The sequence below is a fragment of the Malus domestica genome, chromosome 02, assembly GCF_042453785.1.
Source record: "Malus domestica chromosome 02, GDT2T_hap1".
Classification (NCBI taxonomy): Eukaryota; Viridiplantae; Streptophyta; class Magnoliopsida; order Rosales; family Rosaceae; genus Malus; species Malus domestica.
The window spans coordinates 5922010-5946756 of NC_091662.1; the positions used below are offsets into that span (position 1 = coordinate 5922010).

At 35.1% G+C, this 24747-nt stretch overlaps 1 protein-coding gene and 1 long non-coding RNA gene across 3 annotated transcripts; one reads left to right on the forward strand and one right to left on the reverse strand.

The window, feature by feature from the left end:
* Nucleotides 1-1421: 1421 nt before the first annotated feature.
* LOC139190372 (uncharacterized) lies at nt 1422-3607 on the forward strand. The gene is made up of 4 exons (XR_011574553.1): nt 1422-1548; nt 1632-1753; nt 2517-2575; nt 3419-3607. It is a non-coding gene; the product is annotated as an uncharacterized lncRNA (long non-coding RNA).
* A 10359-nt stretch (nt 3608-13966) lies between these two features.
* LOC103450333 (cyclic nucleotide-gated ion channel 1-like) lies at nt 13967-24724 on the reverse strand. 2 transcript variants are annotated; one of them, XM_070814381.1, is made up of 8 exons: nt 24657-24715; nt 22833-22897; nt 20762-21245; nt 16946-17134; nt 15373-15539; nt 15118-15232; nt 14848-14964; nt 13967-14757 (listed from the first exon to the last, which is right to left on the reverse strand). In XM_070814381.1, exons 2-8 carry the CDS (start codon nt 22856-22858, stop codon nt 14221-14223), a joined length of 1635 nt encoding a protein of 544 aa, XP_070670482.1. In that variant the 5' UTR covers nt 22859-22897; nt 24657-24715; the 3' UTR covers nt 13967-14220. The 2 variants fall into 2 exon arrangements, with proteins under 2 accessions (XP_070670482.1, XP_008387916.3); XM_008389694.4 differs by having other exon boundaries at nt 22833-24724.
* Nucleotides 24725-24747: the final 23 nt, after the last annotated feature.

Sequence of the window (24747 nt, forward strand, 5' to 3'; positions counted from 1 at the left end):
ACATCGACGACGATCGCAAAGGAGTGTCGAGAAAGTTCGATGTCGAAGTGAGAGATGAGGAGAAGAATGAAGGTGGAGACGAAGGTGATGTTTTGGATTTGGATACGGATGCAGATGCGAAGTTTAAGACGATGAGGGAGTTGATAAATCTGGAATGAGAGAAGAAGAAGGGTGCAGGTAGGGATTTGAAGGACATTGTAGGGACATTTTGGGGGATGACGTCAGTTTTGAGCAGGAAGGTGAGGCAATGGCGGTGGAAGCAGAAGATGAAGAAGGTTGAGAACGAGGGTTTAGTGGCGGAGAAGCGGCGTGAGACCCAGTCAGATGTCAATGGACGAGCCTCGGGATTCTTGGGATAGGTATTTGGGTCTGAGAGCCGCCCAGCCAAGGCTGACTTGGATGGTTTCGATTGTGGAAGAAAACTGGGAGGGAGATGGGATGAGAGGTGAGGTGAAAGGAGTGGAGGAGAAGTGGGTTGGGGAAGATAAGTTTTAGGTTTTTTTTTTAATAAATACTTTTTTAAAATTAATTATTTTTAAATTCATAAAAAAAAATTATTTTTACCACGTGGTACAAATATGGCAGCCACGTCAGCTTTTAACGGAACAATGGATGAAAAATCTAACGGATATATTATTTTGAAATAAAATAGTACGTGAGGTATGAAAGTGAAATGTTTTAAAGATGTTGTATGAAGTTGTAATAGATTTCAAACCTGATGGGCTACTATGTAATTTATCATATAAAAAATCAATAGTGAAGATAGTCCTGTCACTATCACACAATTCACAACTGAATCTTGTCCCCCTCACATAATTGCATACCTAAAAAAATTAATACTGCAGATAGTCCTATCACTAATACTCTTTTAGGGTAATATTAAAAAGATCAAATATTTAAACTAAATTTTATAAACTGAAATTTATAAATGTTGATGATTAGATTATTACTTAACTTTTAATTAACATGTTTATTTTTGGGGTGTGCTATCTACACACTATTTTTTACTTCTCCCACACCCCTTGTTAATTTCTGTCATTTGATCTTCTTCAATTCATCCGATTAGACGGTCGAAAATTAAAATGGTGTGAAGGAAGTAAAAAATGGTGTGTGGATATCACATCCCTTATTTTTTTAAGGAACTTTAATGAAAAGCTCTTGGTGCTGTTTATGTCACAGCCCGTCCCGGAGATACATTTGACGGGAATGTGAAATGATGGATTTACCCTTAGCGGGTATTAAGGTACGTGGGTGTGACGTTATTTGGATTAATTTTATAAGGTTGGATTAAATTTATTGGTTTGTAAAATATTGGGAATAGGGATTAAATGGATGGTGAGGATTTGGTGTTGGAACATCTACACCTCCCTGCTCTCTCCTTTCCCCGTGTGTCTCTCTCTCTCTCTCTCTCTCCTCCATCTCGACTCACTCTCTCCCTCTCAAATTGTACGGACCTCACCACAAAACCCTGAAACTTCACGGATCGAAGGTGCCAAGGGCACCATTGTGCTCGTGAAGACTCTACGAACTCAAAGACACCATTTTCAGGTAAGGAATCCTTCGTTTTCACTTTGAAAACTCGAGGTCCGAGTTTGGCACTATTCATGAACTTTTTGTTGGTTGATTTTTAGGACAATCCAAGCTCATAGTGAGCTTAGTGAGGTCCCAAGGAAGCTCGGAGTGCTTCGTTGGAAGGATTTGGACGTCGGGATCACGAGGGTTAAGTTTGGCCGGTTTTGCTTGGATTTTTCCGGTGAGATTTAGTTGTTTTTGAAGCTTAAAAGTAGTATATTGTGATTCTACATGTTGAGGGCTTCAAATTGATATATTATACGAAGAAAATGGTTGCGAAACGAAGGAGAACGAAGCATTTGAAAATTTCCCAGTTTTCCGGCCACCGGAAAAACCAGTTCGGCGAGCTCGCGAGGAAGAAGGTGCGCGTGGGCGCGCGTGGACCCGTGCCTTCCTTGGCGCGTGGGGGCGCGGGCCACATTAAAAAATTATTTTAAAAATTTTTCGACGTCCGTGACGTCGAGTAGGTCAATGTGGTATATTCATATACCTAATTTGAGCACCGTATGAGAAGTTATTAAGAATTGTTGGTTAGGTGCTTTAAATAACGTTTTATAGTTTTCGCATTTAGGTGAAAATGTGAATTGACGATCCGACCGTTGGATCGTCACCAAACTTTGATGCGTTGTAATACGTAATATTTGAGGATTATAGGAATTTACGGATTGGGAATCCGATTTACGGATCTTCCGGAATTGGAGTTGTAAGTCCATAATATAGAATGTTAACCGTCACTTAGTTTTGTTAATTGACAGAGATCCGACCGTTGGATGGTAATGAAATTTTAGGAGGTTGTTCTAGAGATATATTGTGGACCTCTGGAAGTTATGGATTTAAAATCTGAGTGGCAGATCTTCCGGATCGAACTTCGTAGTGACGTATTTTATATAAGTTATATATTCTATCGATATGAATTCTGAGGTTGGATTTGATTATTGTTTTAGGCGCCGATCGTCATGACGCCTTGGCGTATTGTGCTAGGGAGTTGTAGGGCGAACTCCAGGTGAGTGGGCAGTTTTGATTTCGTATTACCTATATACAACTATTTTTCCCAGAAAATACGTTTTTATGAAAGTTATGAATTAATTTGCCATGCATGCAATTGTTGAGATATCTAGATTGATAATTGATGCATATATATGTGAATTGACGCGGTGGACACACAGGTGAGTTTTATTATTATTCAGCTGAGTTATTTTATATAAAGTGCATTGAAAGCTCATAAGCTGCACCTAGGTGTTAGTGCTTATATTGTTATTCACCACACCGCACGCTCGCCTTGGATCCAAGTAGGTGGATGTCGTACAGACCATGTGAGGGTTCCGACATGCTAGTCGTACAGATCACTAGATGTGATTCCGACTAGTGGGTGACCTTAGTTATGCGCGATGATGATTGATGAGAGAAGCACTAGAGCGTATTATGACACCTATCATCGTACAGACTACTATACGTAGTTCCGAGTGATATGCAGTGTAGTGCCGTACAAGTCATAGTTGGTGACTCCGGCAGGGCCGTATAGGTCACTGTGGTGACTCCGGCTGAGTGGGATGTTGAGCTTTAGAATCAGCAGTACAGGACCATTGTAGGGTTTCCGGTTGATATATTATTTCACCTGATTGATATTGATGCATTCTGATTATATTTTGGGCATGGCACATCATTACTGAGATACTATGTTGATGGTTTCGAACTGAGTTTTGTTGATGTGTATATATATGTTTATATACTATTTTTTGGGAAAGTATACAAGTTTTACAGCGAGGGGTTAGAAATGTTTTAAATGAAAGATTTTCGAAAAGCTTTGTTTTGCTAACCCACTCAATTTTGTTTTGCGCCCCTCCAGGTTCAAGTTAGCAGAGCTTTGGTGGCCACGAGGAACCCAACGACGTTCTGACAGAATTCACAAAAGTAGGACTCACCCTCGGGGGTTTCCATTTTAGTAATTGTATTTTAAAAGCTTCCGAACTGTGTAAATGGTTACGTCACTCTCACGTGACGGCCAGCATGCCCTCCTTCGGGACGGGGTGTGTCAGTTTACTTTAATGAAAACCCATATTTTTATACTAAAAAGTCAATCCTGGTACTATTTACTATAACTTTTATTTTGTCATTATCGTTAAAACTCAAAGTTTTCAAGTTTTTCATTAATTTTTCTTATTTTCTATAAGTAATATATCATTTGATTTAAAATTTTAATTTAAAAATATAATCTTTCGAACATTAACCTATCTAAAAAACTGGTGTTAGCTTTAGTGCTTGTTTGGACATTTTTAAAAAATGATTGAAACGCTTTTACAAATAATGTTCTTGGATTCCAAAAGCTTTCTATAAGAATCACTAGTTATGTGCTTCTTCCAGAAAACACTTTAAGTGTTTTTCCATAATTTATTAACATTTTTACTAAAGATTGTTTCCAAAAAAAATTTCCAATGAAAGCACTTTCAATCATTTATTAGCATTTTATATGGTTGACATCGTTCTATTAAAATAGCCCAAAAGGTCGGGATAATTAGCCGGGGTGCTGTCCTTTCCAACTTCACGAAGCCGCCGTTAACGACCTCTTAGAGTGGGCCTTCAAGCAGTTCCTTGACGAGTTCTCCACCCCGGCCGCCACTCCTCTGCAGTCATTCGTCGAACAATTTCTCGTGTTCCATATGGCTATACAGAGAGAGAGAGGCAGATGGAAGTTGAGGAATTCACCGCTCTAAAGACGAGTACGAAGTCGTGGTAGGGCATCATATGTGGTTGTTGGGTAATCTGGCGTATTGGCTGATGACTGGAGGCGCCACTTGGCTCTTCCCTTCGTCCAAATTGAATTCTGTTAATGCTCTTCCCCAGCCCAATACCTAAAATCACAGTCAGCCCCAATTTTCTCACCGATGAGCGTTCTTGGTTTGTTGAACCAAAAAAAAAAAAAAAAAATTGTGTCCTCTGTGAATTTCCTTCCAAATTTTTTTGAGAAATAATAGAAAACAAATTCCTCTTTGTGAATTTTCTTGGTTTATGGTGTTTATTTTTCTTCCCAATTTTCCTTTTAAGTTTTAACAACAATTATTTTGTGAAATTTTTTAGAAAAGATAACTGTTATTAGTATTTCAAAAATCTTTTTCTACATTTCTCACAAGTGTATTTTTCTTTCTAATTATAAAAAATTTGGCTTGCCAAATGAGATTTTTGAAGTGCTAATGACAATTCTCTTAAAAAATTATTATAGTCTGACATATAATCCGATGCACAAATTAATTTGACATAGCACTAAATGCCCGATTAGTTTTGTTAATACTATAGTTTGACAAACGACAATTAAGGATACTTCGTACAAGCCCGGGTAACCCATATTCGCCGATTATTGCTAGCGCATGGGCAGGCTGGGCCCCAACGCACATGCTCTGCCCTGAGAAGGTTGAAAGGTTGAGTCTGCAGAAGCAACTCCAAAAGTTGCGTACCATCAATGGTTGTGTAAGAATGAGAGATTTTAATGATTTTTTAATTATGTCTGTTTATTATACATTAATTTTTGTTTTATAATATAGGGTGTGATATCTACACATCCTATTTTACTTCTCACATATCTTTTTAATTTTCAATCGTCAGATTGGATGAATTGAAGAAAATCAAAGAATAAAAATTATCAAGGGGTGCGTGAGAAGTAAAATATGGTGTGTGGATAACACACCCTTATAATATTTATATTTAATTTTAAATAAAAAAAATTTACAATAATTTTTGACCGCATGATGTACAATAAATAAACACAATTAAAAAGTTCTCTAAATCTTTACAAAGAAGATCCGAAAAAGATCCTTGTGAACCATAAAGGAATTGTAACATATTAAAAAATTGGTTCATAGAGAATTTCCATTCCATTTTTTAGAAATTAAACTTTTAATATTTAATTTTCTAACACCATAATCTCTCTCTTTTCTCTTTTTTTGTTTTTTTTTTTGTCAAATGATAAATTTGTTAGATTAGAGAGTCATTGAGATTCAAACCAACAATTTCCATTCATTTTATAGAAATTAAAATTTTAATATTTAATTTTCTAACACCATCATCTTTTTTTTTTTTTTTTTTCAAATAATAGATTTATTAGATTAAAGAGTTAATGAGATCCGAACCCACGCTGGTGCAGAGAACACTCATCTTCATTACTATTGTAAAGGGCCCCTTGCATCTTTTCTCATGTCACTCATTCCTCTCCTTTTTATTTTTTTATTTTTTTACATGCTAGTTTACCATACAAAATTTTCATTTCATGGGGTTGGTGGTAGCGTGTGGATGGCGCAGCTAGTTTTTTTATTGAATGGTGCTATTCACATATTTTTTTATCTTTCACACATTTATTGCTAATTTTTTTTTTATATTTTCAATTCATTCAATCTAATAATCAAAAATTAAAAAAATATATAAAAAGAAAGAGTCAAAAAAAGTGCATGAATAACGTTACCCTATATGAAAACTTCCTGTTCGAACCAAAGTAAAAGGAAATTAAAATATAAATTAAACTAGCAACTTGCCTAGTTGGCTTTAGTGTTTAGGGTTTAATAAATGGGAACTGTTATTAGTATTAAAAAAATCTCAATCTACACTCCTCACAAGTGTATTTTTCTTTCTAATTATAGAAAGTTTGGAATGTACAATGAGATTTTTGAAGTGCCAATAACAATTTCCTAATAAATTTCCTTTTTCTTCATTCTCTCCCCTCCTATTCTCATTCCCTTCCCTCCTTTCCTCTTACACATTATTTTTTGTTTTATTATCTCTATAAAAAATCAATATAAGGTGTTAATGAGACTTAATCGTGACCGTTCAAATAGGAGATGAGGGAATGAGAGAGATTAGAATGGGAGAAAATCCGCCTCCCAGAACAACTCTCTCAGCTGTCAATCATTTTTTACTGTTCCTAGTCAAAGGTGTATCAATTAATTTTTGGAAGTCTTGGTCTCAATAATATAACATTAAACTTTTGAAAATCTTGGTCGCAAATTATAACATGATCATTGATACCTATAAACAAATTTCATGTTCTAAGATCACGTTCAATTTTTGAGTTAAAACTTAAAATTAAGTTTTAAACTAATTCATTTTTTTTAATAATTGAGTTTAAAATAAGTTTTGCGTTAAAATTTAAAATTTAGGTAAATTTAATCCAGAATTTAGGTTAGGGTTAAAATGTTGGCCTATCAAAATTTAAATTTTAAACTAACCAATCATTCTCCAATGATTTAATCTAAAATTTGAACAATTTTAAAATTTTAAATACATTAAATTCAACGTTGAGAGAGGGAACTTAATACCTGAAGTTTCTAAGTTTCTATGTTACAAGAGGTTTTGTGGAAGGATAATACTTATGTTCTCCTGAAGAGGGAACTTAATTGTCCTCCCACTTATAATTTACGTATTTTACCGTATGAACATTATAATCAGAATCACTTATTCTCGTTAGTAAAGATCATATATGCAAGACTAATCATTCAATTTATAAATCTTTTAGTCATTCATATAAATCAAACAAATAGATGATTTATCATAAAAATATTACTTATTACCTAAATCGTTAATTGGTTTGACACGTATGCATGAACCATCGCTTTTTAAATTGAAAGATTAAATATAGTTATCAAGTTAAATTACAATCTTAACCGCCTCACCACAACCACCACTCACTCTTTTACATTTTTTCCCACACAAGTTAGTACTTTTACAATTGAACATAGTTGTACATATGTCTTATTGCTACATATACACTACTATCAATCAACTCATTGGGATGGGACCTGGATTGTCTGCCCTCCCCATCCCATACCTTTCCCATCATCTCCTATTTCTGTGGTTACGGTTAGGCTACGTCAACATTTTATATTGATTTTTTTATAGAAATAATAAGACAAAAAGCAATGGGAATATAAAATGTTGACGTGACTTAACCGTAACCACAAAAATATGAGGGGATGTGAAAAGTATGAAATGAGGGAGGGCAGACAATCCAGGTCCATTGGGATGACCATCAAAGAGCATTCATTGGATATTTTCGTCTGCAGCGACATAAAGAGATTCTGCGATTTCAATTGAAGTAGGGGGACCCGGCTTCTCTGCACTCTCAGTTCCCATACACTCCCATCTCCTTTTAGTTTGTGCGGTCACGGTTAAGCCATGTCAACATTTTATATTGATTTTTTTTTATAGAGATAATAAGACAAAAAGCAATAGTGATATAAAATGTTGATGTGGCTTAACCGTGATCGCACAAATATGAGGGGATGAGAGTGTATGGGAATTGGGAGGGCAGAGCAGCCAGGTTCGAAGTAGGGGCCTCCTTCTCCACTAAGTCTAAAACTAATGATGGGTAGGCATATGTATTACAACAAAAGTTGATTAATATCGTCACACATGATGTTATAGTCACACAAAATCATTTTTCGATAATCTGAAGCATAAGAGCATTATAAGGAATTGGATCCTCCTCGAGACAACCCTTGGGATCCTCCTGTCCCAATAAGACAGGCCGTTGAATATTGATCAAACGACTACAAACAGAGTATCTCAGTTATGATAATTGTAACTGTTGGATCAAAATCCAACGGCCCGTGTTAATGAGTAAAGAGGATCCGAGGGGTTACCTCGGAGGGGATCCAATTCTGAATTATAAAACCAATTTGAACTTGCTACTTTTAAAACACTATTCACAGATCAACTGTTGCCAGTGTTTTACAGAAATGGAAATTAAAATAAATACTCATGATCTTGCAGCATGATATCTAGTCTTCTCTGTTTGGTGATATGCTTACCTGTTTTTTGCCTGTCTTGTAACTTGTAAGGAGAATAAGTGTGCCAAGGACAAGGATTGTCTACCCTTCATTTTTCCATGCTCTTCCATGCCCTCTTATTTGTGTGGTCACGGTTAAGTCATGTCAACATTTTATATTACTATTCATTTTTGTCTTATTATCTTTATAAAAAAATTAATATAAAATGTTAATGTGGCTTAACCGTGACCACACAAAATAAAAATGCATGAAAGATTATGGAAAATAGGATGGCAGACAATCCTTGTCCGTGTGCCAAAGCCAATCATAATTGCAACTTTTGTTGCCCTGTAAGAAAAATGGGAGCACAAAAAACCAAGAAATTAGATATAAAATTCGGAACTTTTTAGAGTCGGTTTAATAATTATCTAGCAAAAAAAAAATTGTTATCCAACGAGCACTAAATGATTAGACTTTTTAAGGTTACAAACCATCAACATATAACTATAATTTCATGGATTTGATTAGGAGAAAACATATAACCTGCCCAATTGGCCCCCCAAAAGTTCCAGCCTCCTCAGATGAAACTGCAAAGTGTGTTCAGTCGGTGAGCATTTTGTTAGACAGAGTTTTAACGAAAAGTTCGCAGTACTGTTTACTTTAACGAAAAATTACATTTTTACACTAAAAAGTCAAACATGATACTATTCATTTTACCCTTTAAGTATTTTTCGTTAGTTTTCAAATCTTTTTCGTTAGTTTTCCTTTTGTTAAATTGTTGAAATTCTAGACCGCGCTTTGGCTGGCACTAGTTCGCGCTTTTTCACTGAAAAGTTAGGTACTTAAAATATTACTAGAGGGTTCCAAACTTCCAAGCCAACTCGTGTTTCTCTCCTTCGTGAGAGGTCTTCTCTCCTTTACTGTGAGAGTTTCTTATCACCTGTGTATGGTAGTTTCCAACTCCACCATCCCTTCTCTGCCGTCGACCCTAGCTCTGGCCATGGTCGGTGGCTGTCGGTTTCCCTGTTTTCTTTTCCTCTTGTGGTCAATTTTCCTGCGTCTTTTCCACTGATAATCTTCGATCTTTCCCTTCTCCCATCTTTCACCTCCATGGTTTTCTTCCTTCCTCTTCCTGCCCATCAAATTTGGCTCTGGCTTTCTTCAACCCCATATTTTTTCGGATCTGTAACCACACTCTTTCAACGCATTTCGACGCGATTCCCTCGGGAAGTGCGTAGAGCTTCGGCTCGGGTGTTCACACCACCACCTCCCATGGATTTTTCTTTGGTGGCTCAATTGCCTTCGGTGGATTTGTTGCTAGTGGGTTATCTCTCACTAGCTTCCTTTGGTTTGTGGTTGTGGTTCCGATTTGCGTGGTGCTTTTTGGAGGATGTTGGAGTCATCTCTTTCATCAATTATGTGAAGTTGGAAGGATGGACCTATGGAGTCGGTTTCCGGCGGGATCTCGGAGATACTTCAGCGGCGGCTGTTCTTGCAGGAGTAGGGTTTGCTGTTTGGTTTGTCTGTTTATGGGCTCAAAACCTTTGTTTGGGCTTTGTTTTGGGGGTCCATATCTTATTTTGTGTTTGTGTTGTAATTGGACCTCTGTCTTTGTAACTTTGGCGTGTTGTTGGTAATGATATTACCTTTCTTTCAAAAAAAAAAAATGACAAATATTTTGAGTTCGTACATAAACATCAGGAAGGTCAAAGATTTTTTTATCAATTCAATCTTGTCTCTATGTATTACTTACGTCAGCTGATTGTTGTCAGATACCGTCACGGCCAAAGTAGAGGCTCCGCGCGGACTCCACTCGATGGATGTGATAGGTGTTGGAGGAAAGAGCAGCAATTTCGAATTGGATATTGATAGTCACATTTTTAATTTTTATCTTATGGCGACTCTTGTTAATTATTATTTTTTAATTTATTTGATCAAAAAATAAAAAATAAAAAAAGTCTGTAAAAAGAAAAAAAGATGTGTGAATAAAATTACATTTTAAAATTATATTGCGGAAGGAAAAAATATGAGAGAATATGGGAGTGAGGGTTTGAAGGACAAGATTGAAATTTTATTGATAATTGAATGCCTTTTTTAGAATTGATTCAATAATTTGTTACATACATGGACTATTTATAATTACAATAGCACCATAAACATAAAAGACACAATCCTTGAATTATGTCTAAGAGTTACAGACACAATCCCAAACTACTAAAGAGATACAACTCTTCATAAACATGGCTCTTTCTAAGATACACAACTCTACATAGCAACTGATACAACTAATACAATTTTTTTTTAATAATATGCCTTATATCAACTTGATCGGAATTTGATGTGCCGGATTTGGTTGGTTGCCTGAAGGGCTATCTAATCCAATTAATTGCGTAAGCCGTAGCTTGCTAGCGCGCATACTTTTCCTCTATCTATAAGCGAGACTCTATCCAAATCTATGGATCTCCCCAACGTCAAAACGAGACCCCATCAAACTGGCTTGCCAAAGAGAGTGGTTCTAAGGCAGTGCGAAAAAACAGCAGCAAGAGAGTGGTTCTAAGGCAGAGGGTACAACATCGGCAAATTGAATGGAGCAACATATTCAAATATGGGCTTCTAGATGGAGGCACATGAGGAGAACTCAAGATCTGGGTTCGTCAGGACGTTCAAAAAAAGTGCGAGATGGTGGTGAAATTGAAATAAAATAGTACGTGAGGTATGAAAGTGAAATGTTTTGAGACTTACCTTTTGATCAAGACTTTGGTATGTCCTGAACTTCGATACGTTGTTTCCCTATGCTTTCCATTTCAGATAGTGCGATTTTAGAATTTTTTAACATGTGAGATTAACCTTTGTTGCCTCTCACTTCGTATGTTCGTTCACGATGCTATAATCTGCCCTCCCTCGCCCTTTCGTTCGTGAAATGTTTGAATGTAGTCATTTTTTAATTAGCTTTAATTTCGTTTGATTAGATTTGATTTAGACTATGTCTATGCTTTGAAGCCTTGACATTTCCAGGCTGTGATTTGGTTTAAGCTTTTCTGCTTGGCTTTGCTTCTGTGCATAAAGAAATTTAAGTGTTTTTCTCAATTTGTTTTGTTCTGTGCATTTCAATTTAATTGTTTTTCTCAATTTTTTTTTTGTAATTTGTTTTTCTCAGTTTCGGTTATTTGAACACCTAAATTATGTTCTGTTTTTTATCATGTAAATTCAAAGAATGGCCCTTTCTCCAGCCAATCATTTGAACCTAAATGATTAAAAACAGTTCACATTTGCTTCCATTTCTAGGCTGTCATTTGGTTTAAGGTTTTCTAATTTGCTTTGCCTCTGTGCATTTCAATTTCAATGCTTTTGTCAATTTGCATTTTTATTTTCATATTCCATCAAAGATACATATTTTTTTGCCAGCCAAAAATATAAAATGTCAATTTATTGGAGGTGATTTTCATTTTGTGATTTAGTTTAATTCCAAGATTTGTTAACCCAATTGCCATTTTACTTCATTTATGCTTCTGTTACTTTAAAGCTTCATGTTTCTTTAAACTTCATGTTTTACAAGAATCTGGGGCACAGATGAAACCGTGGCAAACTAGCCATTTGGTCATTGAAACAATTGAATGAAAGAAGAAAATTATGGCAAAATTAGTTGTTTGGGAATGATTGGACATAATTTTGTTCTTTCATTTAATTGTTTGAATTACCAAATGCCAAGTTTAGCAAGGTTTCATCTGTACCCTGGATTCTTATCAGCCAATCATCCATGTTAATAAATCTGGATTCATATGGCTATTGATTTGAAATTGCTTTTCACTGTGAGCAGGGTGCAAGTGGTTAATTAGTTAATTGTTTTCACTCAACTTTTCCTGATTGTTCAAATGAGTTTTAATCACCTAAATCATGTTATGTTTTTAAATAGAGAGGTTAGTGGGATCTATTTTGATAAGTCCCTTTATCCCTCAATATGAAGCCCACAAACCAATTTGTCTCTATGTGACAGATGAATGAAATCATTAGTTTTATGGTCATTACTCTTTTTTACACCTTCTCAATGCACTTATGTTTTTAATAATGGATATTTTTTGTTGGCAATGATCTGATTGTGTTAGGATTATATTTGTGAGCTTATATTTTAGTCTTTGCGATGATCTGATTACATAGGATGTTGGTGTTGACCATTTTCTTAATCTGGTCTTTAGAAAAAACAAAAACCACAATAAGAATATGCATTACTAAAGTTTAAAAGACGGGTATTTTTTTCTTTGGCATGCCATTGTCTTTATTTAATCATTCTTTGACTTAAGCTCTGATGGACAATACAAAATCAAACTGGAGGTTTGTGGCGCATTGGTGCCGCGGCAGTGCGAAAAAACAGCAGCAAGAGAGTGGTTCTAAGGCAGAGGGTACAACATCGGCAAATTGAATGGGTTGAGCAACATATTCAAATATGGGCTTCTAGATGGAGGCACATGAGGAGAACTCAAGATCTGGGTTCGTCAGGAAGTTCAAGAAAAGTGCGAGATGGTGGTGAATTTGTCTGATCACGGTGCAAGTGATCAGATCGTTGGGAAGGGAATTGGAACAAGCACAGCGATGGACAACAGCAGGGGCAGCGGCAGGCTGGTGGCTTGGCACGATTCCGTCTCCAAACTTCAACAGATTCTTTTTTTTTTTTAAACGACAAACAAAGGTTAACCCAAACCAAAAAACAAAAAAGTTTCACGGAATGAAACTGGACAAAACAAACAACGAGATAGACAAATTGATACGAACAAAACAGAAGCAGATTAAATCCCGAAGGATCAAACCTACTATGATACCAAGTTGAATATCAGAGTGTGCAATGAACAAGATTACAAAATAATAATAATATTATTAAATAAACTGAGAATGCCGAAACGAATATAAAATCCCAAGACGCTACGTTGTAACTAACATGTTTCTTAAACTAAATTACAAACTATATTTATAGGAAACTAAACCTAAGAGCCCCTAACTTCGATGGGCTAAGCCCAAATCCTAAACTAACAAACAAAATCCAAATACTAAAATAAACTTAAATACTAATATTTTTCAACAATCTTGAATATCTTTATGGTGATAGGATACCGTAACCATGAATTCCAGCCAATTGTGCACCTGGCCCAAGCTATAGCTTGCATGTTGGCGCTCTTCATAGTCGTTATAAAAACAACAGAGTTATAGTAGCTATATAAACCCTAACCCGTTATGTTACAACATAAGAATCTAAACTACATATTAATAAAATCATCTTTGTCAACCAAAAAAATATGAAAAGACTATTTAGTTTTCTATCACAACAAAAAAATGAAGGGTAGTAACGTAATTTTACATAACAAAAATTTTCTATTTTTTATTTAAGCCTCACCTAGAGATGATTTTAACATCTCTAAATTAAAAAAAATAAAAATAAAACATCTCTCCTTCTCCCCCACTCCCAAGTTCACTCTCACTCTCTTCTTCAATTTTAAAAACAAAAATAAAAAATTTCACATACTTTGTTTGTGGACATACTAGTTTGATTTATTTCTTTTTAGTGGTCGCCTACAACATTAATACCAGCACCACCATTCACATTATGCTACAAATATTAATGAACATAAACACCAGTTCCACTACTCCATGTTCAATTTGAAGAAGATGATCCACAATTTGAGCTTTTAATTCATACATAATATCGTTCTCACGAATGTCAATGATTACACACTTTTCATACCACAAACCAAAATGTAGGACACACCACGGAATTGAAGGGAAACCAAGGCCAAAAGAGAGTAAAGCAACATAAAGAGGAACCAAAGCATGCAATACCAACTTAAAACACACACACAAAACAAAAGCGATACCAACTCAAAACACACATTTGCCCCAGCCAGTTGATCTCTTAGCTTTTTTTGTGTGGTGGCGGCGCTAGGCTACTCGTATGGAAGAAGCTGCAAAATACTCCACTTGTCCCAGCCAGTTGATCTCTTAGCTTTTTTGAGTGGTGGCGGCGCCAGACTACTTGTATGGAAGAAGCTGCAAAACACTCCACCAGAGAGTGAGAAAGATCCCTTCTAAAGAACAACCAAAACTTAGCGATTACAAACTTCAAGTTGCTTGCCGTGATTGAAAATGCTTCAACTTTTGACTGGGACACCAGGGTTGTAGTGCAGATAGGCAACTCAGAAAATGAGGCAGATTTCAATGCCCAAATTACAAGTTCTTCTCCATATAAATCATTTTTCTCAAGGCATTTGCAAACATTTGTTTCACCTTTACTAGTTGTGTAGGTCAAAGTAGTGCCTCGCCAGATGAACAACATCTTCCGCAACGGTTCACCCTCCCTAATAATATACACATCCTCATTATAAATCACCGGCTTTAGATGCTCAGATATTGCTTTCAACCCTTTTTTATCTATACTTTCAATAATTGGAACCTGCATACAATGTTCATTAGATACAATTAATTACACATGACGTATATTATCTTTATTGACTGTTAAATTCAAAATTTTCTAGTTACATACTTTCTTTAATGAATCCAAGCAGAAACGAGGAACGGTAAGTGTTTGTTCTATCAAGACTGGATATGTCTTTTCCTTCTTCTTTCTCAATATCCGATGCTCGGCTGCTTTTTGGAACCCCTGCATGTTTAGTAACTCTATAAAGTGATTTCATGACGAGAATCCAAAAACATACGTACGTGCATGAATACACACAAAAAATTGCATGGAGGAACTTTAAGCTTAATTAATGACAAATTTTTTGCTTAAAAGAGTACTGATCACAGCACCAACCTGCACCCTCGAATTGAGATATACTAAAAATAGTATCAAGCCACTTATAGAGATCACAACAGAAAAGATGATTTGGATCGTGTCGAAACTGGTCTCAAGGTTTGAACCAAAAGAACTGCAAAAAAAATAAAATGGAGGGCAATATTTAATTATTGAATACATTCTTTTAGAAAACTGGAATATTTTTTTTAGGGAATTTAACTGCAAGGAAGACAAAATAAGTGATCAAACATGAAAAGTCATACAAATGCAAACCTAAGATTTCGCAGGCCCCACCAAGAACAGTGCAAGATCTTTCTTGGAAGATATCTTGACGTTAACACAGATTTAGCATACTTATATATACCATAGTCACAGTTTTCTTTCCCCTCACACGTTATATGTTGTACCACAGCAAAAAAGTACCACAAGGATCCGTAAAGCTGAAGGACAAACGAGACGATATGGTTAATAATCAAAGTTCTAGAAAGTATAGAAAAAAAAAGATAAAAGATAATGAAATGAAAGCACCAAACCCCTCAAATTAGATGGCCTTTAAAGAAGTAAACATGCTCTTACTCCTATTCAGTATTCTCAAATGTTTTCCCTTTGTTTATTCAAAATCATATGAGAAGTTAACTGTAACTAATATTAGGAGTGCTAAAGAACTAACCAGTTAATATGTTAATACGATACTAATTATATATTTAAGCTTGCTACATAACGTCATCTCATTAACTAGCCGGCTCATATTTTAGGTCAATTCAAAGATCAAGCTTGCAAAAGTTGACCAAATCAGACATCATTTCACTATTTGCATTGTTATTGTGAAAGTTTTCCTTCTTTGGATGTTGATTTAAAAAAATATTGGTTAAGATTATGAAATGACGTTGTTGGTTACTAACCGATTAATGCTTGAACATTGCTATATCTATTGTTGAAGAATAGTCTCACATTGAAGACTTAAAAAGATAATTTACTGTTTATATGAGAAATGTTCAATGCTACTAGCACATACGCTTTCAGTGAAAAAATCCCTCATCTAGTGGTATGGTAGTTACGTGAACAATATTAGTAAATATGTTGATGGTGGACCATGCTAGTTTTAAAAAGTTTATCATATTTACACTCATATATCTCAACAATAAGATTTCAACAAAATTTAGATTTTTCACCCGAATATTGGTTAAGATTATGAGATGACGTTGTTGGTTACTAATAACCAGTTAGTGCTTGAACATTGCTATATCTATTGTTGGAGAATAGTCTCACATTGAAGACTTAAAAAGATAATTTACAGTTTATATGAGAAAGGTTCAATGCTACTAGCACATACGCTTTTAGTGGAAAAATCCCACACCTAGTGGTATGGTGGTTACGTGGAGAACAATATTAGTAAATATGTTGATGGTGGACGATGCTAGTTTTAAAATGTTTATCATATTTACACTCATGTATCTCAACAATAAGATTGCAACAAAATTTAGATTTTTCACCCGAATATTGGTTAAGATTATGAGATGACATTGTTGGTTACTAACCGGTTAATGCTTGAACATTGCTATATCCATTGTTGGAGAATAGTCTCACATTGAAGACTTAAAAAGATAATTTACAGTTTATATGAGAAAGGTTGAATGCTACTAGCACATACGCTTTTAGTGGAAAAATTCAGCACCTAGTGGTATGGTGATTACGTGGAGAACAATATTAGTAAATATGTTGATGGTGAACCATGCTAGTTTTAAAAAGTTTATCATATATACACTCATATATCTCAACAATAAGATTTCAACAAAATTTGGATTTTTCACCCCAAATATCCGAAATAATGAAGATTTGTACTTACATGAGAAGCAATGATGAAAGGAACGAAGTCTAATATAGCTTTAAGGAATCTTCTTGGTACAGTCTCTACGTTAGCACGTCGATCAAGCCATTTGTAGTAGTTATAAGCCCTCAGTATATACTGGAATGGAATTAGTGAAATAAGCATATAATAATCAAATTCTGTAGCACCTCCAACGAGCAATAGTGCCTGGAGACATTTGAACAAACAGTTAAATTGGGTTATCGGCTAACCGATGTTATTAAATCATTAATTTACTTACAGCTTTATAGGTAAAATGGTTCTTGAAGTTTGCATAACTCCTCAATTTGGGTCCTTGAGATTTAAAATCAATATAAGTGGTTTTTAAGTTTGTCCATCATCAATCATTTTGGTCATTCCTTGAATAATCTCCATTACATAAAGATAAAATTACAAAAATACCCTTAATTTTTGTCAAATCGTTTTGCCCATTATTTATTAAATTAAGAGTATTTTTGTCATTTTAGTCTTTATTTAACATAATTTTTCATTGAAGGACCAAAATGATTGATGGTGGACAAACTCAGGGACCACTTCTATTGATTTCAAATCTCATGGACCAAAATAAAGAATTATACAAATTTTAGAGACCATTTTAGCTAAAAAGCCTTTACTTGATAATCTATCTAATGTGTGTCAAATTTTTAAATCTCGTCCTAGACCCACAAGGCAAACCTTGCCCCACAATAAAGAATAGGTAGCAAAATGACAAACTTACTAGAATGTACGTGTTGTCCATTGTGTGGCTTAGCCGAACTCTTCTCTCTTTTTAGTATAAAATATATCGTTGTACTCAAAAAACAAAAACAGGAATGTCCTTAAAAATAGGGTCATTTTGGTTCTGGTCTATAGGCAACCTAATTATTTGAATGAAACCTTATTTGTTTAAATAGTTGGCATTATCGAATAAATGGTCCCCGTGGTCATAAGGTTGGAAGATAGCTCATGTGGTAAAAAAATTCGAATTTAAACCCCTGTTGTCAATGTTTATTATGATTTTATGCCCGAAATTAGAACTTCTGTCATTCCTCTTTTAGTAACTTGCAGGTGAGTCTCAAGGGTAAGACTAAGATGGTCATTTCATCATTTCCATCTTAGCTCATTTCACACCCACAGAGCTCAAGCTTCACCAACCTCCTACACCCCTGAGCTAAAATCGTCAACCCAATATCCGAAATCACAACCCTGTAAAACCCATCAACAGAACCAATCAATTTCACAATCTACAAGTTCCTACACCTACTAATCCCCTTCAACGCCAAGTCCCCACAACAATGCAGCTCCAGTTCCTGCAATATTTGTCACTCCACAGCAATCCTCACCAACCCATTTTCACTGGCACCGATAACCGTAATTCGTCGTAAATTCAGGTACGATTAAGCGAACAATCTTAGCCTATGGTCCACGACACTGTTCTTCAACACATCGCTCTCCTCAATGAATCCATTGGGGCTAAAAAGCGTGTTGGAACCCATTGTCCCACATCGTCCAAGAGGGAAAAGAGAAAACACTTTAAATAGAATTATCCCACTTTAACTAACACCGAGGCCTTTTGTGATAAAACCCCACACCTGAGGATTGTGTAGTTGGTTAAGTGGGGACAGTATCGGTGTTGTTGGAGTGAACCCTCGGCCCGTCGACCTGAAAATTTTAACATGGTATCAGAGCCAAGGGGCGGGCCCGTACTGCCACATGATTGGGTGGGTCCCTATTGGCCCCGCATGATTGTTCACGTAGGCCAAAGATGCCACGACCTCGTGCGATTGGGTGAGTCCCGACACGGTGATTGTCGATGTGTGGAATTTCACGTGTGACCCATAAATAGGGTTTCATGTGCAGGGGAGTGTTGGATCCCATTGTTCCACATCGGCCAAGAGGGAAAAGAGAAAGCACTTTAAATAGAATTATGCCACTCTAATTAACACAGTGGAGTGGACCCTCGATCCATCGACCTGAAAATTTCAACAAGTCGATATGAACATTCAAAGCCTTCCTGGTCACCAGAATCCCCGAATTCCTTGGGGACCAAATGCAGGCATGGACAATATTGACATCGTCCAGATTCAGGAACCGGGCGAAAACCCGACCCGAGTTCAAAAACCCCCAATCGAAAAGCTTCACGGAATTCACCAGCCGACCGATGAGGTACAGCCACCGCTTGCAGACGAGGGAGTTGAGGAGGTAGCGGGAAATTGGGAGCTTAGAGAAGATGCGGAGGAGGAGCTCGTCGGAGATGACGAGGTGGAATCGAGTGCAGGTTGGTCAAGGGTAAGGGAATTGAAGGCGGAGGAGAGGTCAGGCTAGGAGTGGGGAGACGACGAGGCGGTGGAGGGAGAGAGGGAGTTCAAGTGGTTATGGAGCTGCATCTTCATGATAACATGCTTGAAAGCATGGTCCGAGAGGCTCAGTGGGGGCGGTCGCTTTGGCAGAACTGGCGGTGATCTTTTTGGGCTTCCGGATTTTCTGTCTGATGAATTTGAAGACATTAATTAAAGCTTTTTGGAAGATAGAGAGACACACACACAGAGATAGAAATGATCATCTTAGTCTTACCCACCTGCAAGATACTAAATGAGGAATGACAGAAGTTCTAATTTCGGGCATAAATCCTAACAGAATTTGACCACATGGGTTTAAATCCGAATTTTTTTACCACAAGGGCTAGCTTCCAAATACCTTATAACCACGATGACCATTTATCCAATTAGGCCTAAATAGTTTGATCGAGGTCCTTAGCATCATTTAAGGGATTTAACTCATGCATTTATATATTCAATATCCACAAATTATGAAATTTCAACAAATTCAAAATAATACTTTACAATATAACAATTACTTAAAAATCAATAACAAAGTAATATTGTTCTTCACATAGCTCAAGCAAAAAAATAATGTACCTGTATAATTATTAATATAGTTTAAGAAATAATTATTGATATATTTTAAAACATAAAATAAATACATATTATTAGCATAAGTACATTCACACAAAAAAAAATATATGGGTACGTATTAAAATTGAAAATTATAGGCACAAATTAAAACTAAAAAGAAAATTGTCAAATAAAAAAAAAAGATACAAATTATAAATAGAAATGTATGAAAAATACTAAATATAATGATTAATAGGTTTTTATTTTTAAAATTGACATATATTGACTTGTAAAAAATTTAATTAATATTCAAATAATGACATGGAAAAAAGTCAAGAAACCTTGATAAAAAAATTAATAAGGTTTCAGTTAATGAGAAGGAAAAATGAGGGATTAGAACCTAATTTATCCTAAAAAGTATAGTGCGGTATTGTTTATAATAGGATAAGTACTGTGTTGATGTGGGACAAGAATTACGTTATTTTATATTCAATAAAGTTAAATGGAGGAAGCCACGTTAACGGAAAAAAATGATTGGAGAATTGGTAATTTAAGGGTTAATAGATTATTTGTTGCTGTCAAATCCTGAAAGTGGATGTTTTTGACTTTTTAGGCTGTTCGGATTAACTCAACTTTCATTTGGCGTGTCAGTTTTGGGCTTGGAATTCGGGCGAATTATGTAACTGACTTGTAAATTACTAATTTTTATTTTGAAAAGTTATGTAACTGACATGTAAATTTATTAATACATTAATGCTTAGGACTTCGATCAAAATCTAAAAACTAATAAGGTCTCACTTAAAGAATATTAGTAACTATAGACCGAATACTGATTTTTCCCAAATAAAATCTAGGTATCATGCATGCTGTTAAATGTGAAATTTAATTACTTGCAAGAGATCACCTTCTCTTAAGGTCTTACCTGTGGAAAGGGAAAAGCAACCCAAATGCGACCTAGAATGGCTAAGAACCTAACTGGTTTCTTGTGGATGAAATTACGAAGTGTTGTAGCAAGACGATCATCATTAGTTTTTGTGGAGGAGGCCTCTGCAGAAGACTTGGCACTAAGTTTGGTGCAAAATCTCTTCAGAAAAACAACGATGTCCATATAATAAAAGAGATCCCCGATTGATCGTAAAGCCAAAAATGTCCACACCAACGATACTTCCCAGGAGAAGCCAGGGCCGTCGATCTTGACGATGAACGGAATATAGCAGATCAAGGGATCAACGAAGAGAGAAAATGCAGGCGATACTGTAAAGATAATATCCCAGGTTGGAAGGAATATTTTTGGTTGATGACGTTGTGGTTCAACTGTTAGCGATTCTGCAGCAGTTCTACTTCTGTGTCCTCCATCTTCCTTGGAAGCTTCCCCCTCCTCTAAAGTATTCCAATGACCTAGATCACTGTACAAGACACAATAAACATATTATTCAACATTTCCCCATAAATATATATATGCATGGATTTAAAGAAAAGGACTCCTATTTTTTTCAAAATATAGGGATTAATTTTAGAACGCACATAATATCGAACTTTAACAATTCAAAACGTCTATTTTTTAAGTTGTACCTCATTGATCATCCTTGTAAAATACCAGCCAAATCGAAAATGTTTGAGGCATCTAATTGAGATTCAAAGAATTGATGAATAGTATATTTAAACATTGAAATTTCATCGTGACAATTAAAAAGGCAAATGTTTTTTTATTGAATTGATTTTTTGCAGGGATTTGTATATTAATATAGAGAGGCTTAATAGATATTAATTCAATTTGGTGTATGTGGATCCCACAACTAATTCCCATTTTTTTAATAAAAAAATAAGAATCCATTCCCTTGATAGCTCTGTATATATGAGTGTACAAGTGTTGAAAAATTTCCAAAATATATGAGGAAAACTGATAGGTTTCATAAATTGTTGAACAAGATTAGCATTCTCAATATAACATACCTTTGCAAAGTATATATATGAATTTATGAATAACCTATCAGTTTTGGCCGTTTCAAATTTCAATGTGTTCCAATATTTTATAGGGTGTATAACTTATAAGTACATGATAAATTTTTAAAACCCTACAAGACCACAACTTTAATCACTGAAGTGATTTATTACTTCATTTTCTCTAATTTCAGTTTTAAACGGGAGAACGACTTTTCGGAAGAGAAGAAAGCTAATATGTTGAAGATGCGTACTTACGTGATTTTTCTAGAACTTTTTAAGAAGTCATTGTTCAGGATTTGCACATGCGTTTTCGGTTCGAATCTTTTCTGTTTTCTAAATTAATATAATAGTTTCGAACTCTTCTCATCTCCCTAATAATAACAATTTAAAAAAATATATTCGCACAACAAACCCACTTAAGGTGAAATCCTATCAGAATTGAGTTACAATGCATGGCTCACAAGCTGGCTGAGTTGTTTTCCAAGTCAAAAGAGGATTATGAGTCACTCAAGTCAATCATTACTTCCCTACTTTAGATTTCTTTGTTGTTTAGGGCATTTTTTTTTCCTGTTACATAAGATCTGTTGGAGTAGAATTAAGCCTCCTTTGGTATAAAGAATTGGATTGAAATGGATAAGTCGTTTTTAAGGCTTATTAAAAGAAGAAATGAAAAAATTGTGACCAAATTGGTGTTAGAAGATGAACTACTCAAGAACAAAAGTTATTAATACTAATTCTTTTCAAAAATAGGAGGAAGAATATTTCATATCTAATTCTCTTCTAATCCTTTCAAATGAAAAATTATTCTCCTGAAGGTTACTCTATATAAAGCCGGCGAAATCTCTACTACAAATACATTCTTTATTTTCTTGTGTTCGTGTTTCAAATAAATATTATGACTATGCAGAAGTAATCTAACAGTAACCCTCCCCCTCCCTTCTCATTTAACAATATTCTTCTTTCAACTTTTAATAATTATGTCATTTCTCATAATTAAAGAAAAAGAAAGAAAACAAGAAATGATGTTAAAATTAGAGAAACAGACGAACCTTATGGTTACAGTGGAGTCCGCCATAACTCAAGCTAATAAGGACTGCACCATTTAAGATTTAAACTGGATGTGTTCCTTGCTTGTTAAAATAATATCAATGATTAGCAGTCAAATATGTATTGGCAAACTAAAACTTAGATACACCAGTAGAGAGAAGACAAGTGCTGAAGCCCTGAGAGTTCAAGTACTGAAGTGATGCTTACATAAATAGGAGAGAGAGAGAGAGAGAGAGAGAGAGTTTTCAACTTTAATTATTGAAATCGGAATTCAATTCCAAGAACATGGTTAAAAAAAGGTGGGAAAAGAAAGGAAGCATAAAAAATAAAAATAAAAGTAATGCTATGGTGATTAAATTTTAAAAATTAAATAACATGTAAATTGATGATTGGTTTATTACTTAAGTATTGATATATGTGCTCATTTTTATTGGTGAAACATCATTTAGTTTCAAAATTTAATCCCTAAATTTAGTCTCCTTAGTATTAATCATAAAAAAAAAAGATGAAGAAAGAATGTATACTTGTTCTTCCATGTCCCAAAATTATTCTCTCATTTTTTTCCAGTCGTCAATAATAATTTCTTTTCATTTAGTGGAAAACGATGAAACTTTTCTTTTAGTGTGGCTATACAATTTCTGCTTTAGTATGGAATCAAATTCTTTCTTAAGGCTGCTAGGGATTTCCAAGTTTCAAGAAATTGAGCTCAAGAATGTAGTAAGAAATGAATTACAAAAACTTAAAGAGGTGAAATTAGAAAAACTGTTCACGAGAAAGGCATGTAAGATGAATTTGCAAATAAAGTAGAGTTTTGTTAATCACTCACACATACCTTTCTAACGCTCTTAGAAGAATCTTCTAACCTCTTCTATCTAATTTTTTTGTGAGCAATTTCTTGCTAACTTGACCTCAATTCTGTAGAGCTAGCCGGCTAAGAAATCCTTGACCCACCCATAACCTAAAAGCACATTGTTCTAAGAGTGGTACCCTCCATTCACGTCTTTAATTCTCATGCATGTGTTGGATTCTGATTAAAGCAATCAAATGACAAGACTTTGCCACTTGTGTCTTTAAATTGTTCCTCTTGATTTTCGTCTGAAATTCTACATTAGAAGAGGTTTTGTGGAAGAATAATACTTGTGTTCCTCTCATAAGGAGAACCTACTTCTTCTCCCATCGACGATTTACGTATTTTTATCATACGAATTCATAATTATAATTGCTTATTCTTTTTATCATCATGTAAAGATTATATATGTAAAAAACAAAATAAATCATTCATATGGATCAAGCAAATACTTGTTACCTAAAGTCTAAATCGTTGATTAGTTTGACATGTATGAATGACTAAACGATTTGTAATTAAAAAAAATTAGATATAGTTATCATGTTAAATTACAACCTAAACCGTCTCAACACAATCACCACTCACTCTTTTACATTTTTTCAAACACACAAGTTAGTATTTATACAGCTTGATATAGCTTTACATAGTTTTAAAAAATTAGATTCACTGGACATTTTCATGGCAGCGACATAAAGAGATTCTGCCATTTCCATTGAAGGAAGGGCCTCCTTCTCCACTAAAACTAACGATGCGTAGGCAAAAGTATCACGTATGGTGTTATAATCACAGAAAATAATTTTTCAATAATCTGAAGCATGGGGCAATTACAAAACCAATTTGAACTTGCTACGTACTTTTAACACGCTATTCACTGAGCAACTTTTGCCAGTGGGTTTACAGAAATGGCAGGGCCTGGAAAAAAAAAAAAACTCATGATCCTGCATGATATCTCGTCTTCTCTGCTTGGTAATATGCTTACCTGTTTTTTCTGTGTCTTGTAAGGAGAACAAGTGTGCCAAAGCCAATTATAATTGCAGCTTTTACTTCCTGGTAAGGGAAATGGGAGCGCC

Bases quoted from the DNA above. Each gene is read 5' to 3' on its own strand.
- LOC103450333 (XM_008389694.4), bottom strand. From the start codon at position 22,858: ATGGCGGACTCCACTGTAACCATAAG. The intron at 21,246-22,832 runs GTTCGTCTGTTT...TGTCTTGTACAG, and splicing joins GACTCCACTGTAACCATAAG to TGATCTAGGTCATTGGAATA. The intron at 15,233-15,372 runs GTTTGCATTTGT...TTTTTTTTGCAG, and splicing joins TGGGGCCTGCGAAATCTTAG to TTCTTTTGGTTCAAACCTTG.